Genomic DNA, 13031 nt, shown 5'->3' with positions numbered 1-13031 from the left:
TTTAATACTGTAATGTTTAGTTTTATTTTAATTTTGTCTTTGATAATAATTTCAATTTGTTTATATTTAAATATTTATTCAAATAAAATTTTCCTCACTCGATTTCGAACTATCAAACAATAAACATCGTTTTGCTAGATTATCAACGAACACACCCCAAAATCTCATCTCTACCTGTACATCTAATGACAAAACGAAAACTATATTCATCTCTTTCCCTCACTCCATTCCAAGAAGCAAGAAGAAGCGCCAAAAAAAGAGCAATCATCTCAAATTCTCCCTTCATATTGCTCTTCCGTCGAAACTCCATTTCATTCGGTTACAAATATTTGAGCGGTGAACTTCTTGTTTCTTCGTCCAGAAATTAATATTTTGTAGTGTTTACAAAAAATCTTTTTTGAAAAAATCAATTAAAACCAATTTGTGAAATTAAAAAATTCTCAAACAAAAATAATCAAGGTAAATATAATATTTTATATCATTTAATTAGTTGCAAATAAGAGATAAACTTTTAATTCAATTTTCTATTATTAAAAGTGTGCAAGTAAATTTCATGTTTTAACATGAACTATTTTAATATTTTCTAATTTTGTGTATTTTTTCTTGAAGAAAAAGGCACGCCATTTGCGCGGCCATTTTTTTCTTCTTCATTGTCTGCTCTGTGGAGTCTCATATAAGTCCCACACTTGCACCTTAAAAATATTATATTTTTCCTTCAAAGGAAAATTTTTATCAAGACAAATAAATTGTCCATAATTAAAAAGTTCTAAATCATTTCTAACTTTATTTCTTGGAATAAAAAAGTCTAAAAGTATTTCAGGACTTAAAAAAAAAATAAAAATACGAAATAGTAAAATTTATCATTTTTTTTCCTCAATGGGTGCTTCTCAAGAAAAATTCCGGCGGCCATTTTCTTTTTGCTGTGTTGTTATTTTCCCTCCCTCTTGCTCTTGTACACTAAATCCAGTTTCAATTCTATTTCGTAGGCACTCTTCTTCTCTCTTTTGCTTCTGTGTTGTTTTCACATTTTTCTTCTTTTTTGTTTCTGTTTTTTTTTTTTTTATTTTATTTCACACAACAGCAGCTGTACATTAGAGTGTCCCGTCATTTAATGATGATTTTTGTTTTTGATCCTATTTCATTGAAAAAGATATCAAAAGTTGCGTATTAACGAGTAGCTTTTAATATGATCTTACTTTTTAATTTAAACATAACTTTTCGGGCTTGAAAAGTCTTAAAAGAATAAAAATAGGGTATTTATATAATCGCTGGTAGAGGCCCAAAAGTTTTTTTTTCGAAATTAAAAAGTAAATATTAGCCCAGTGCATTTATAATTAGACCCAGCAGTTTGTACCACCCCAAATTTCGAAAGAGCATTGGATAGATATCATTACCCTGATTTCTCGCACTCGTGGAATTCTTTCGGCCGCCATTTTGGATTTTAGTTTTTGTAAAATATATCGATTTCTATTTATCCTACATATAAGTTGTGCATACAAAAAACGTGGACAATTAAATTTCGCGTCTTTTATGTTAAGAACACTTTTTCGATATTCTGAATATTAAAAAAGTTACAAACTAAAAAAAGCAAAAAAAAAAAACGACAATTTTTAAGTTTTGAGCCCGTTCGTTTTTTTTTTTTATTTTTTGTCTTGTAACTTTTTAATATTCAGAATATCGGAAAAGTGTTCTTAACATAAAAGACGCGAATTTTAATTGTTTACGTTTTTTTGTATACACAACTTTTATGTAGGATAAAAAGAAATCGATATATTTAATAAAAACTAAAATCGAAGATGGCGGCCGAAAGGTGAATTTCACGAGTGCGAAAAATCAAGGTAATAATATTCTATTCAGCCAATGCTCTATATCGAATGAGAAAAAAAAAAATTGAAGGTGGTACAAACTGCTGGGTCGCCCATTATGAACATCATAAATGCACTGGACTATATAATCTCAGTCTTCTCTTCAATGCGCAACTTTTGAGACCTCGATTCGATTAAATAGACCCGTAAATTTAATTTATTTATAAAGTTCAACAGACTTAAAACCAGAACTTTTGATACCCTTTTTGAATAGAAAAGTGCAAAAATAAATTCTTTAGTCTATTTTATCGTAAGAGGTCTCAAAAGTTGCGTATTAAATAGAAGACTCTGAGGGTATACTTACTTTTTAATTTCGTGATAACTTTTTGGTCTCTACCAGCGATTATATAAATACCCTGGGCAATATTCATAGTCATATTTTAAAAGCGATTCTAACATAAACTGGAATTTAAAGTTATTACTCAGGTTAGAAGCAGCTCTTTTCCATAGAACAAAGATTTAGAAGTGGGTCTAAATTGTCTTAGAATAAGATAAACCTCAGTCTATCTTAGAAGCAAGAAAACAAGAGTTTATGAAAGAACTATGAATAAATCCCCCTAACTCCTCAAAAACAAACAAAGTTTTTTTTATGTGAAATAAAGAACATATGAAATGAAAAAAAATATCATAAAATGATAGGACACCCTAATTAACATACCGTAGGTCGTCTAGGTACAATCATTCCTTATCTCTTTTTGTTAATTATTTTTTTTTTTTTACATTTTTCTTTTTACGTGCCTCGGGGTTAAATTGAATTTGGTTTTATTTTGGCGGTTTTTTTTCTAAAATTGATTCATTTTTGTTACAGAATGGCTCGTACTAAGCAGACTGCTCGTAAATCCACTGGAGGCAAAGCCCCACGTAAACAATTGGCCACCAAGGCAGCTCGTAAATCGGCTCCATCTACCGGTGGTGTCAAGAAGCCCCATCGTTATCGCCCTGGTACAGTGGCTCTTCGTGAAATCCGTCGCTACCAGAAATCCACTGAATTGCTTATCCGCAAGTTGCCATTCCAGCGTTTGGTGAGAGAAATCGCCCAAGATTTCAAGACCGATTTGCGTTTCCAGTCGGCAGCTATTGGCGCCTTGCAGGAAGCCAGCGAAGCCTATTTGGTTGGTTTGTTTGAAGATACCAATTTGTGCGCAATTCACGCCAAGCGCGTCACCATTATGCCAAAAGATATCCAATTGGCTCGGCGAATTCGTGGAGAACGTGCTTAAGTTGGCGTCGTCTCAAAAACTCTTTATTACTTTAATATTACTTACAACAGCAGCATAAGTTTTCTGAAATGGATGACAAGAAGGATGACACAAATTAGATTCTACACTAACAGCAGTAGTATCATTGGCCAGTGTCTCTCTCCATTCTTCTTTTGGTTTGGGTGGGAGATGCTGGTTATCTAGAAAAGACAAACAACACCATTTTGTGTCTACTTCTGTTTATTATTTTTTTTTTTAAACATAGCATCTCTATGCCAGGAGTTATGTTTATACTTTTTTCGGTATTTATAATTAATGTTTAAGGTTAGAATTACAGACAAAATAAATAAAAAAAAAAAAAATTATAAAAAAAATCCCTTTTGTCAAGTACGAGGGGAATTAGTCTCCATTTTGTCATTTTATGGAGAAAGATGTAATTTTCCTTATGCTTCAAATAAAAAACTTTTCCTCAAAAGGGAATTCATTTGTTTCTTTTTTTTTTTGATTTGTTAATGACTTGATGTAGTTTATCGATTTTTCTTCATTTGTTGGACATGCGCTAGGTTATTTGGCGGCTATATCCACAGTTGTGTTGAACTTGGATGCTGGGTTTTGTTATTCTACCTGCCACTACCGAACTTTTTGATATTTGTTTTTGAAAAAAAAAAAAACAGTTGCAACAGATGTTTACTTTTGCAAAAAAAAAAAAATGGAAAACAAACGCACGGATTTTTTTTTTCTAATGTAGAAGCATCTGCTCCTCTATTGTTTAGAAATTGCCATATGAAATGATGTAATCAGAAAGGTTTGCAAATGTTTCGCTTGTCAAAGAATACGAATAATTATGTAGAATGGCAGTTTGATGTAACACATAAGTAAATGGTTAGGAAGGTCAAAATAACATCGAGAATTGTAATTTGGTAGGCCGAAGTTGAGTAATGCATTTTGGAAGTTGACAAATTCCAGGTTAGTCTCTAGAACTCGTGCACTTGAGTAATAGAGAGACTAGAGAGACTAGAGTGATAACGAAGAAGTGAAGCGATTTTCAAAGAAATTTTGTCTCGTAATCCTTAGCGAACTCACCCGAAATATGATGTGCACGCCTAGGCTAACATTGAAAATAATTCACCCTTCAGGGAGACGTTCATAAGTAAACGCCACGTTTTAGATAGAAGAGCCACGCTGCATTAAAAAAAAAAAATAAATGAAGAAGTTTGTTTTTTATTCGAATGCTTTTAGCGAAACGCCATGAAGAATAAAGGCGAGGCAACGTGAAAAGTTACATGCTCATCAAAACATTCAATCATGCATGTTTTTATGTGACTGAATAGTTGTTTTACTAAACGACTGAATAAAAACTAAACGAAAATTGACAATCTGATTTAATTCAATTTGCCATGGTAAGGACATGTACAATTATTTTTTTAAGTCAGAAGTGAGTAGATTAAGGCCTTAAAATATGATGAAATCTCTCGAACTCATTTGATTATATGGTGTTAGATAATGCCAATGACAACCATGCTTTCGGCTATCGCAGATTAGAACGAGGGCTGTAAGAATATTACCTAAAATGAAACTTATAATCCAACTTGACCAAGGCAAAGTTACTTAAAAACCTTTGTTGAGTACTTTCTCAAAGAAACCCTACTTTTCATACGATTTTGAGAATGCATAAGCACCTGCCGAATATAATCAGACACGTTTATTTAGGTACAAATTAGATTTTAATTTATGGAAAAGTGAAAAACGGATCATGTAAAAGACTGTTTTTATAATCAGGTATTTGGTGTAACTGTAAGGAGCGTTTTACATTATATGGAAACCAATATCATATCGCTCATGTGGCAGAAAGAAAACATAAACGTCACATTTTTTGTGAGTCATACAAATTATTGTTGTTTTTTTCATAAGACTATTCACCTTCCTCAATGTTTCAAACATAAGTTCTATTGCGATTGATATCGGGATTTAATTTTTCTTAACATAGAAATTCATAAATGCGCTCTAAAAGCTATAATTGGCAGCCAAAAGTCTGTAAAAGTTCATCTTTCTATTCTTTCACTTTTCAGTACTATTCTTTCTACCTCTATTAAAGCGTGGTTGTTTCACTCTAAAAAGTATTTTGTACCTTAACGCATTAATTATGAATAACGCATCGAACAAGATAGCGAACTCGATCATTATGAATAACGAATCGAACGAGATAGCGAACTCGATAATTTCGTATAGTAATCGGCACTAGCGAGGTATCCGCCGGAATGAAAATTTGTCCGATTTCTTACGATTCTGGGAGTTTTTAACCTGTCAAGAGGACACCTCGAAGCATGATTCGTATGAAATCGGAGAATTTTTCGCTCCGACGGATACCTCGCTAGGGTTGATTATGAATAGCAAATATTCTCTAATGAACGTTCGATTCGCTATTTGTTAGCATTATAGAAAAACACTCTTGTTAATATATACTGTAACTATTTTTATTGAAATCAATCAGTAGAACAATATGAACATGAAAAATTAAATTAAATTGTTAGCTTGTTAAATAAAGACTAGTTTTCTTGAACGTATATAAGAATTTGGTGACGAGGATTATTTAAGAACTCAATTCGTTATAATAAACCAAAATGTATCTTTAAAAAAAATGACGACTGATCCGAAGATTCTGGAACTTCTCGAACTGCAAAGCAAACTTTTTCAATCAATCATCAAGGAAAAAGATGAACGCCGAGGTCAAGAATTCACAATGAATACATTGGCAAACAACATTCAAGAATTTATCAAGAATCTTGGTACAACCGTTTCGAAGACGTTTTCATTGTCGATGGGGCGTCTGTTGATGATGCAGCAAAGGTTCGTCTTCTCATGAGAAAAATGAATTCAATCGCTGATGAGAAATAAGCCAACTTGATTTTACAAAAAAAAGTTAAGAATATATGTTTTGAGGTGCCAATAAAAAAATCAAATCAAGAAGATGTTCAGCAAAAGAAGTCGAATTTTAAAGGTAATAAGAAACGATCTTTTTTTTAGAGCAATGCAATTCAAACGGCTGTTAATTGTATTAAACATTCAAGCATTCAAGATGTACCTAATCCTAAACACATTAAAGACACACTTAAGTTTCAAATGGACACAGCATCCGACATCAGCTTCAAAATTCATAAGTCATTGTTTTCTTGAACGTATATAACACTATTCATAAATTGAATGAGGACTTGCTTACCTAATAACTTAGGTCCATTTTCTTCACTCGGAGTTGAACAAAACTTGAGAATTTGTATATTAAAAATTCTCAATTTATGTTCAGCTCGGAGTGAAACAAATGGACCTTAATATACTCAAACTATGACTGTACTTTTATATCTTTAAATAAAAGTACAGTCATAGCATAAAAAAGTAGTTTTTTCTCACAAAAAAATGTTTAGCTAGATAGTCTAATAGTGCACATCTGTATCTGTAGGTGGCATTGCCGGTCTAGTAGTGTATAGATATTTTAATTTAAACCAATAACTTTTGTTTGTTTTAGTTAACTTTATTTTCTTAAACACACATACATCTCTCCTCACTTAATAAATACAAAAAAAGGACAACAAACTGAAAAGCAACGCTATGCATAGTATTTTTACTGCTGATCAAATTTCCTAGCATCGATTCCCAGCTCAAGCAGACGTTTCTCTATGTCCGCTGTATCGATATTATTATCTCGATTATACTTGTAACGAATAACAAGTTGTTGTTCTTCCAGTCCTTCAATATGATCATACAAAGATCCTTCTAGCTTTTGATCAATATCATTCTCTTCTCGCAGAATGCAAAAGTAAATCAAGAATATTGCAACACTTCCCGAGATAACATACTGTTGATACCAGAGAGCTTCATCGGCACCACCACTACGAGTGTCTTTGGCTCGCCAGGAAGCTGCTCCACTGCCAAAGAATTGCATTGGCTCATCATTTTGAGTGTTTCCTTTACGGATGGGTGCTGTTTTAGCCAGATTTGGTGTGGATGTTGTAAGGAGACGAATGCATTGGGGGGATAGTAATCTTTAATATTATGTAAAGAATGAATTACTTCATGTTTATTTATAATTAAAAGAATTTATGTGGGGCATTACCTTGATTGGAATAAGTACTTTAGGTTTCGGACATGAGGAATCATGTTGAAGATCGAGTTTTTAATTTTTATTTTTATTTGGAATTTCTATTTATTGTGAAATTTAAATTTTTTTTAAGAAAATAATTTTGTCCTGGGCATATTTTGACTTTTGAAGTCATAACAAAAGTAGAAAAGTACATAACCTCAAAAAAAAAAATGACATTTGAAAGTGATGCCAAATTTATTCGATTTCTGCAAAGACTACACTTTTAAGACGCGTTCCTTTGGGGGTATAGCCTGGTACGCAGCTCGCGCTAAATTTTAGCTCCCATACAAATTATCGAAAATTTTTAGCCGAGCTAAAATTAATCCCATACAAATTATCGATAACTGTGTATCAGGCTTAAATAAAAAAATAGGTGTGTTTTTTATTACAACCGGTGCACAGTGTGCAATTTTGCCAATCTAGCGGTACTTTATTCTAATTCCAAGTAAACTTAATTTTTTTGATGCAAACCAGCTTAATTTTGTTAAATATTGTATTTCTACAAGGGTTTTATTGATTTTCAAAATTATAGGGGTATTCACGATCCGATGCAACTGGTCTAGTATCATTGCAAAAGTGCAAAAGTGTAAAATCTTACAACACTACAACAACAAAATATATGGATTGAAATTTTACAATGGTCTTGCACTTTTGCTATACCCTAACCCTATTGCAAAATAAAAATACAATGGAGTAAAATTATTTTTGACAGATGGCAGCTCACCACCGTCGTGTCGCCCATGATAAACAGTTTGTCTTTTTATTCTGTTTATAATGGTTGTCGCTACTCATGTCCCGTAATTTAGTTTCTTTTGATGTAAAATAATAAGTGAAAATTAATTAACCCGAACAAAACAAAGAATTAAATTATAAAAAATGGAAAAAAGAAGAAGCAACGGTGGAGGAAAAATAAACATCATCAGGCTTCAATATTTACTATAGATAAGAAGAGCGGCGTTCACGATCTATTGTAAAAAAAATAAAATTTTACATTTTTACTAGGCCTGTTGCACCACATCGTGAATACCCCTTATATATCTAACTATATGTCCAATATGTGGTATACGAGTACAAAATGTACCACAATGGGTGGGGAAGAGCCGACAACGAGCAGACGATTTTTGGAGTTGGTTCTTAAACTGTCTCTATTTCGAAAACGAAGCAAAATATCGAAAATTTTTATTTAATCTTTTTGTCTTATTTTCTCAACAAGAATCTAAAAAAGTCATTTTCAATTTGTAAAAATGTGATGTACGATTTTTCAAAAGATCAAAAAATTGGTTTTTGGCCTAATGTACCTGAACAAAAAAAAAATTGAATGGTTTCGCACACCAGACGCAAGAAAAGTAAACGAATTCTAACACAGAATACATCAACGGAGATTTTAAAGCCCAAAAACAGGACGGATACACGAGGATACATTTTTAAAACGCTTTACAAAGTTAAACAGCACAAAAAAAAACGACACTCCTTAGGTCTTCACACAAATGATTTTTTATTTTTTAGTGCACAAAAAAATAAAATAAATTTAATTTAAACAACTATTATTTTACTTAACCACGCTGTTATCAAAGTGACACAAGAAAAGCAATGAGATTTAAATTTTTTTGTTTGTGATTCTGTGGAACGGTAAATTTGATTATTTTCTTGTTGTTTTTTTCCATTCTATTGTCTGAGGTTTTACCTTTCATATGATACCAATTTTGTTGGATATGGGAGACATATATTTTCATTAAAGTACAGCTAGATTGCGAAAATTGCACACTGTGCGGTGTTAACTGGACAAAAAAATAACGCAATGCAGCCCCTTGGGCTTAGTTGCAACTTTTTCAAATCCGTGCTACCAAACTAATTTTTTCATAAACTGTTTAGAATTTGTTTACAAACGTAAAAACTTACGTTTGGAATGACAAAATGTATTTAACTAGTTTTGCTGGCATACATTTTTAGCTGCGTTCCTTTGGAAATATTTATCTACTTTTTAGTACTTAAAGCTGCTTTGAACTACTTTTTCAGTATAGCAAAGTAGATCAAAGTAGTTTTAAGTACTAAAAAGTAGATAAATATTTCCAAAGGAACGCAGCTTTCATGTTTGTTAAACAAACATGAAAAATACAAGAAAAACCCACAAGCAAAAAATATGACAACTCTAAATTTTTGTTGTGACTGCTATATTCGAAACATTAGGGGTATTCACGATCCGATGCAACTGGTCTTGTATCATTGCAAAAGTGTAAAATCTAACAACACTACAACAACAAAATATACGGATTAAAATTTTACAACAGTCTTGCACTTTTGCAATACCCTAGACCTATTGCAAAATAAAAATACAATAGAGTAAAATTATTTTTGACAGATGGCAGCTCACCGTTGCGTCGCCCATGATAAACAGTTTGTCTTTTTTATTCTGTTTATTATGGTTGTTGGCTTGTCAGTACTCATATGTCCCGTAATTTAGTTTCTTTTGATGTAAAATAATTTGTGAAAATTAATTAACCCGAACAAAACAAAGAATTAAATTATACAAAATGGAAAAAAAAGAAGAAGCAACAGTGGAGGAAGAACACTGTTAAAAAAAAAACATCATGGATTTCATTCATGCTTCAATATTTACTATAGATAAGAAAAGGGGCGTTCACGATCTATTGTAAAAAAATAAAATTTTACATTTTTACTAGGCCCGTTGCACCAGATCGTGAATACTCCTCATGTTTCAGCAACTTTTATCTTTTGAAATCGCAATCGGTGGTGCAAACCTGAGGTTTAGCACTGGTTCATGATGTTGAAATAGTCAAATCCATACACGAACCAAAGGTAATCCACCAAAATTTACAAGTTAAATTCCTGAACCAAGTGTGAACAACATTTTTGTAGAACTGACTCTCAGATAGTAAATTTTACTACACAAAATTGTGCGTTAAAGTTTACCACTTTTTGCTAATGTTTTTACATATAAATTTTAACAGCTTACCTACATTTACCATTTTACTACGTTTACGCGGTTTCATGAATACTTTTCTTGTTCAATCGTTTAGAGCTTGAAAAAAAACCTACTGTAAACTATCCTTAAAATAACACCTTCTTCATTTGAATAAAATTGGCATCACTGAATAAAAACATCGCATTTTTCCTTTCTACTTTTTGACTTTCGCTTTGTTTTGAATATTTGACATTTCAAAAATTTTTACCGCGCTCTACAAAAGAAAACCTAAAAAAATTTAATCAACAAAATAAACAAATTTAAATTAAAAACAAATTACCCAAATGGCTAGTGAAGATCTCTTTGCTGAAGAATTAACTGAAGAATCTGTGCCCACCTTTGACAATGAAATCGAAGAAGCTACCGAAGAAGTTGAGGCTACACAAAATCCAGCACAAGTTGGAACAGATAACGAAACAGCTTCACATCTAGAAAAACGTAATAATAAACAATTTAATTGATTTGCATTAATAAATATTATTTATACTTCTCAGAGAAATCCGACAAAACGAATGAACATAAACTTTTACAACTTCCCTTGGCCAGGGTAAGAAATATCATGAAACTAGATCCAGATCTGCACATTGCTTCCAATGAAGCTGTTTTCTGTGTTACACGCGCAACAGAACTCTTTATTGGTTCATTAGCCAGAGAATCCTATCATTGTACGACAGAAAACAAAAAGAAAACTATCCAAAGAAGAGACATCGACATGGCAATCAACACGGTGGAATCTCTAGACTTCCTTGATGGAGCAATGTTCTAGAGTTTAAGTTACATTTAAAGTCAAACAAATAGCCTCTAATATGTACATTATTATTAAAAAACTATTTTCATACAATCGAATCAATTAAAAATGTTTTTTTTTTTTGTTTTGTAAACAAAAACGCAGTTTTAATTCGACATTTTTTGTTAACATGGCCAATTCGCCCACACTTCGCCCAAGTTTTAAATAAAAAAACATCGCAAATGTTTTTAAATATCGTAGAATAATATAACCATCTCTTTCTTTCATTCGCCCATTTCAAGAGATTTCTTTTTTCAGTATTCCATGGGGAAAAATCCGCCGCCATATTGGGTTGTATTACAAATAAGTATTCAGATCGACGGAAGTTCGTTCCCCAAAAAACTATTTATTTTCCAAGTTAAAAACGTTTAAAAATATGTGAAAATGTAAGGAGCGTTTTACATTATATGGAAACCAATATCATATCGCTCATGTGGCAGAAAGAAAACATAAACGTCACATTTTTTGTGAGTCATACAAATTATTGTTGTTTTTTTCATAAGACTATTCACCTTCCTCAATGTTTCAAACATAAGTTCTATTGCGATTGATATCGGGATTTAATTTTTCTTAACATAGAAATTCATAAATGCGCTCTAAAAGCTATAATTGGCAGCCAAAAGTCTGTAAAAGTTCATCTTTCTATTCTTTCACTTTTCAGTACTATTCTTTCTACCTCTATTAAAGCGTGGTTGTTTCACTCTAAAAAGTATTTTGTACCTTAACGCATTAATTATGAATAACGCATCGAACAAGATAGCGAACTCGATCATTATGAATAACGAATCGAACGAGATAGCGAACTCGATAATTTCGTATAGTAATCGGCACTAGCGAGGTATCCGCCGGAATGAAAATTTGTCCGATTTCTTACGATTCTGGGAGTTTTTAACCTGTCAAGAGGACACCTCGAAGCATGATTCGTATGAAATCGGAGAATTTTTCGCTCCGACGGATACCTCGCTAGGGTTGATTATGAATAGCAAATATTCTCTAATGAACGTTCGATTCGCTATTTGTTAGCATTATAGAAAAACACTCTTGTTAATATATACTGTAACTATTTTTATTGAAATCAATCAGTAGAACAATATGAACATGAAAAATTAAATTAAATTGTTAGCTTGTTAAATAAAGACTAGTTTTCTTGAACGTATATAAGAATTTGGTGACGAGGATTATTTAAGAACTCAATTCGTTATAATAAACCAAAATGTATCTTTAAAAAAAATGACGACTGATCCGAAGATTCTGGAACTTCTCGAACTGCAAAGCAAACTTTTTCAATCAATCATCAAGGAAAAAGATGAACGCCGAGGTCAAGAATTCACAATGAATACATTGGCAAACAACATTCAAGAATTTATCAAGAATCTTGGTACAACCGTTTCGAAGACGTTTTCATTGTCGATGGGGCGTCTGTTGATGATGCAGCAAAGGTTCGTCTTCTCATGAGAAAAATGAATTCAATCGCTGATGAGAAATAAGCCAACTTGATTTTACAAAAAAAAGTTAAGAATATATGTTTTGAGGTGCCAATAAAAAAATCAAATCAAGAAGATGTTCAGCAAAAGAAGTCGAATTTTAAAGGTAATAAGAAACGATCTTTTTTTTAGAGCAATGCAATTCAAACGGCTGTTAATTGTATTAAACATTCAAGCATTCAAGATGTACCTAATCCTAAACACATTAAAGACACACTTAAGTTTCAAATGGACACAGCATCCGACATCAGCTTCAAAATTCATAAGTCATTGTTTTCTTGAACGTATATAACACTATTCATAAATTGAATGAGGACTTGCTTACCTAATAACTTAGGTCCATTTTCTTCACTCGGAGTTGAACAAAACTTGAGAATTTGTATATTAAAAATTCTCAATTTATGTTCAGCTCGGAGTGAAACAAATGGACCTTAATATACTCAAACTATGACTGTACTTTTATATCTTTAAATAAAAGTACAGTCATAGCATAAAAAAGTAGTTTTTTCTCACAAAAAAATGTTTAGCTAGATAGTCTAATAGTGCACATCTGTATCTGTAGGTGGCATTGCCGGTCT

At 32.1% G+C, this 13031-nt stretch overlaps 3 protein-coding genes across 3 annotated transcripts; 2 read left to right on the top strand and 1 right to left on the bottom strand.

Annotated features, from left to right (window-relative positions):
- Positions 1–292: 292 nt before the first annotated feature.
- Positions 293–3544, top strand: LOC129905890 (histone H3.3A). The gene is made up of 2 exons (XM_055981514.1): positions 293–459; positions 2674–3544. The coding sequence occupies exon 2, from the start codon at positions 2675–2677 to the stop codon at positions 3083–3085; it is 411 nt and encodes a 136-aa protein (XP_055837489.1). The 5' UTR covers positions 293–459; position 2674; the 3' UTR covers positions 3086–3544.
- A 3025-nt stretch (positions 3545–6569) lies between these two features.
- Positions 6570–7351, bottom strand: LOC129905082 (uncharacterized). The gene is made up of 2 exons (XM_055980457.1): positions 7173–7351; positions 6570–7101 (listed from the first exon to the last, which is right to left on the bottom strand). The coding sequence occupies exons 1-2, from the start codon at positions 7214–7216 to the stop codon at positions 6681–6683; spliced, it is 465 nt and encodes a 154-aa protein (XP_055836432.1). The 5' UTR covers positions 7217–7351; the 3' UTR covers positions 6570–6680.
- A 2987-nt stretch (positions 7352–10338) lies between these two features.
- LOC129905508 (DNA polymerase epsilon subunit 4-like) lies at positions 10339–11080 on the top strand. Its single transcript, XM_055980977.1, has 2 exons — positions 10339–10620; positions 10677–11080. Exons 1-2 carry the CDS (start codon positions 10467–10469, stop codon positions 10946–10948), a joined length of 426 nt encoding a protein of 141 aa, XP_055836952.1. The 5' UTR covers positions 10339–10466; the 3' UTR covers positions 10949–11080.
- Positions 11081–13031: the final 1951 nt, after the last annotated feature.

The sequence above is a fragment of the Episyrphus balteatus genome, chromosome 1 (genome assembly GCF_945859705.1).
Source record: "Episyrphus balteatus chromosome 1, idEpiBalt1.1, whole genome shotgun sequence".
NCBI lineage: Eukaryota > Metazoa > Arthropoda > Insecta > Diptera > Syrphidae > Episyrphus > Episyrphus balteatus.
Note: the sequence above shows the minus strand (reverse complement) of the source record. Positions and strands in the feature narration are given on the sequence as shown.

Coding starts and splice junctions, on each gene's coding strand:
- LOC129905082 (XM_055980457.1), bottom strand. CDS start 7,216: ATGATTCCTCATGTCCGAAACCTAAAGTACTTATTCCAATCAAG. Junction 7,102..7,172: donor AAGTACTTATTCCAATCAAG/GTAATGCCCCAC, acceptor ATAATATTAAAG/ATTACTATCCCCCCAATGCA.
- LOC129905508 (XM_055980977.1), top strand. CDS start 10,467: ATGGCTAGTGAAGATCTCTTTGCTGAAGAATTAACTGAAGAATCTGTG. Junction 10,621..10,676: donor AGCTTCACATCTAGAAAAAC/GTAATAATAAAC, acceptor TATACTTCTCAG/AGAAATCCGACAAAACGAAT.
- LOC129905890 (XM_055981514.1), top strand. CDS start 2,675: ATGGCTCGTACTAAGCAGACTGCTCGTAAATCCACTGGAGGCAAAGCC.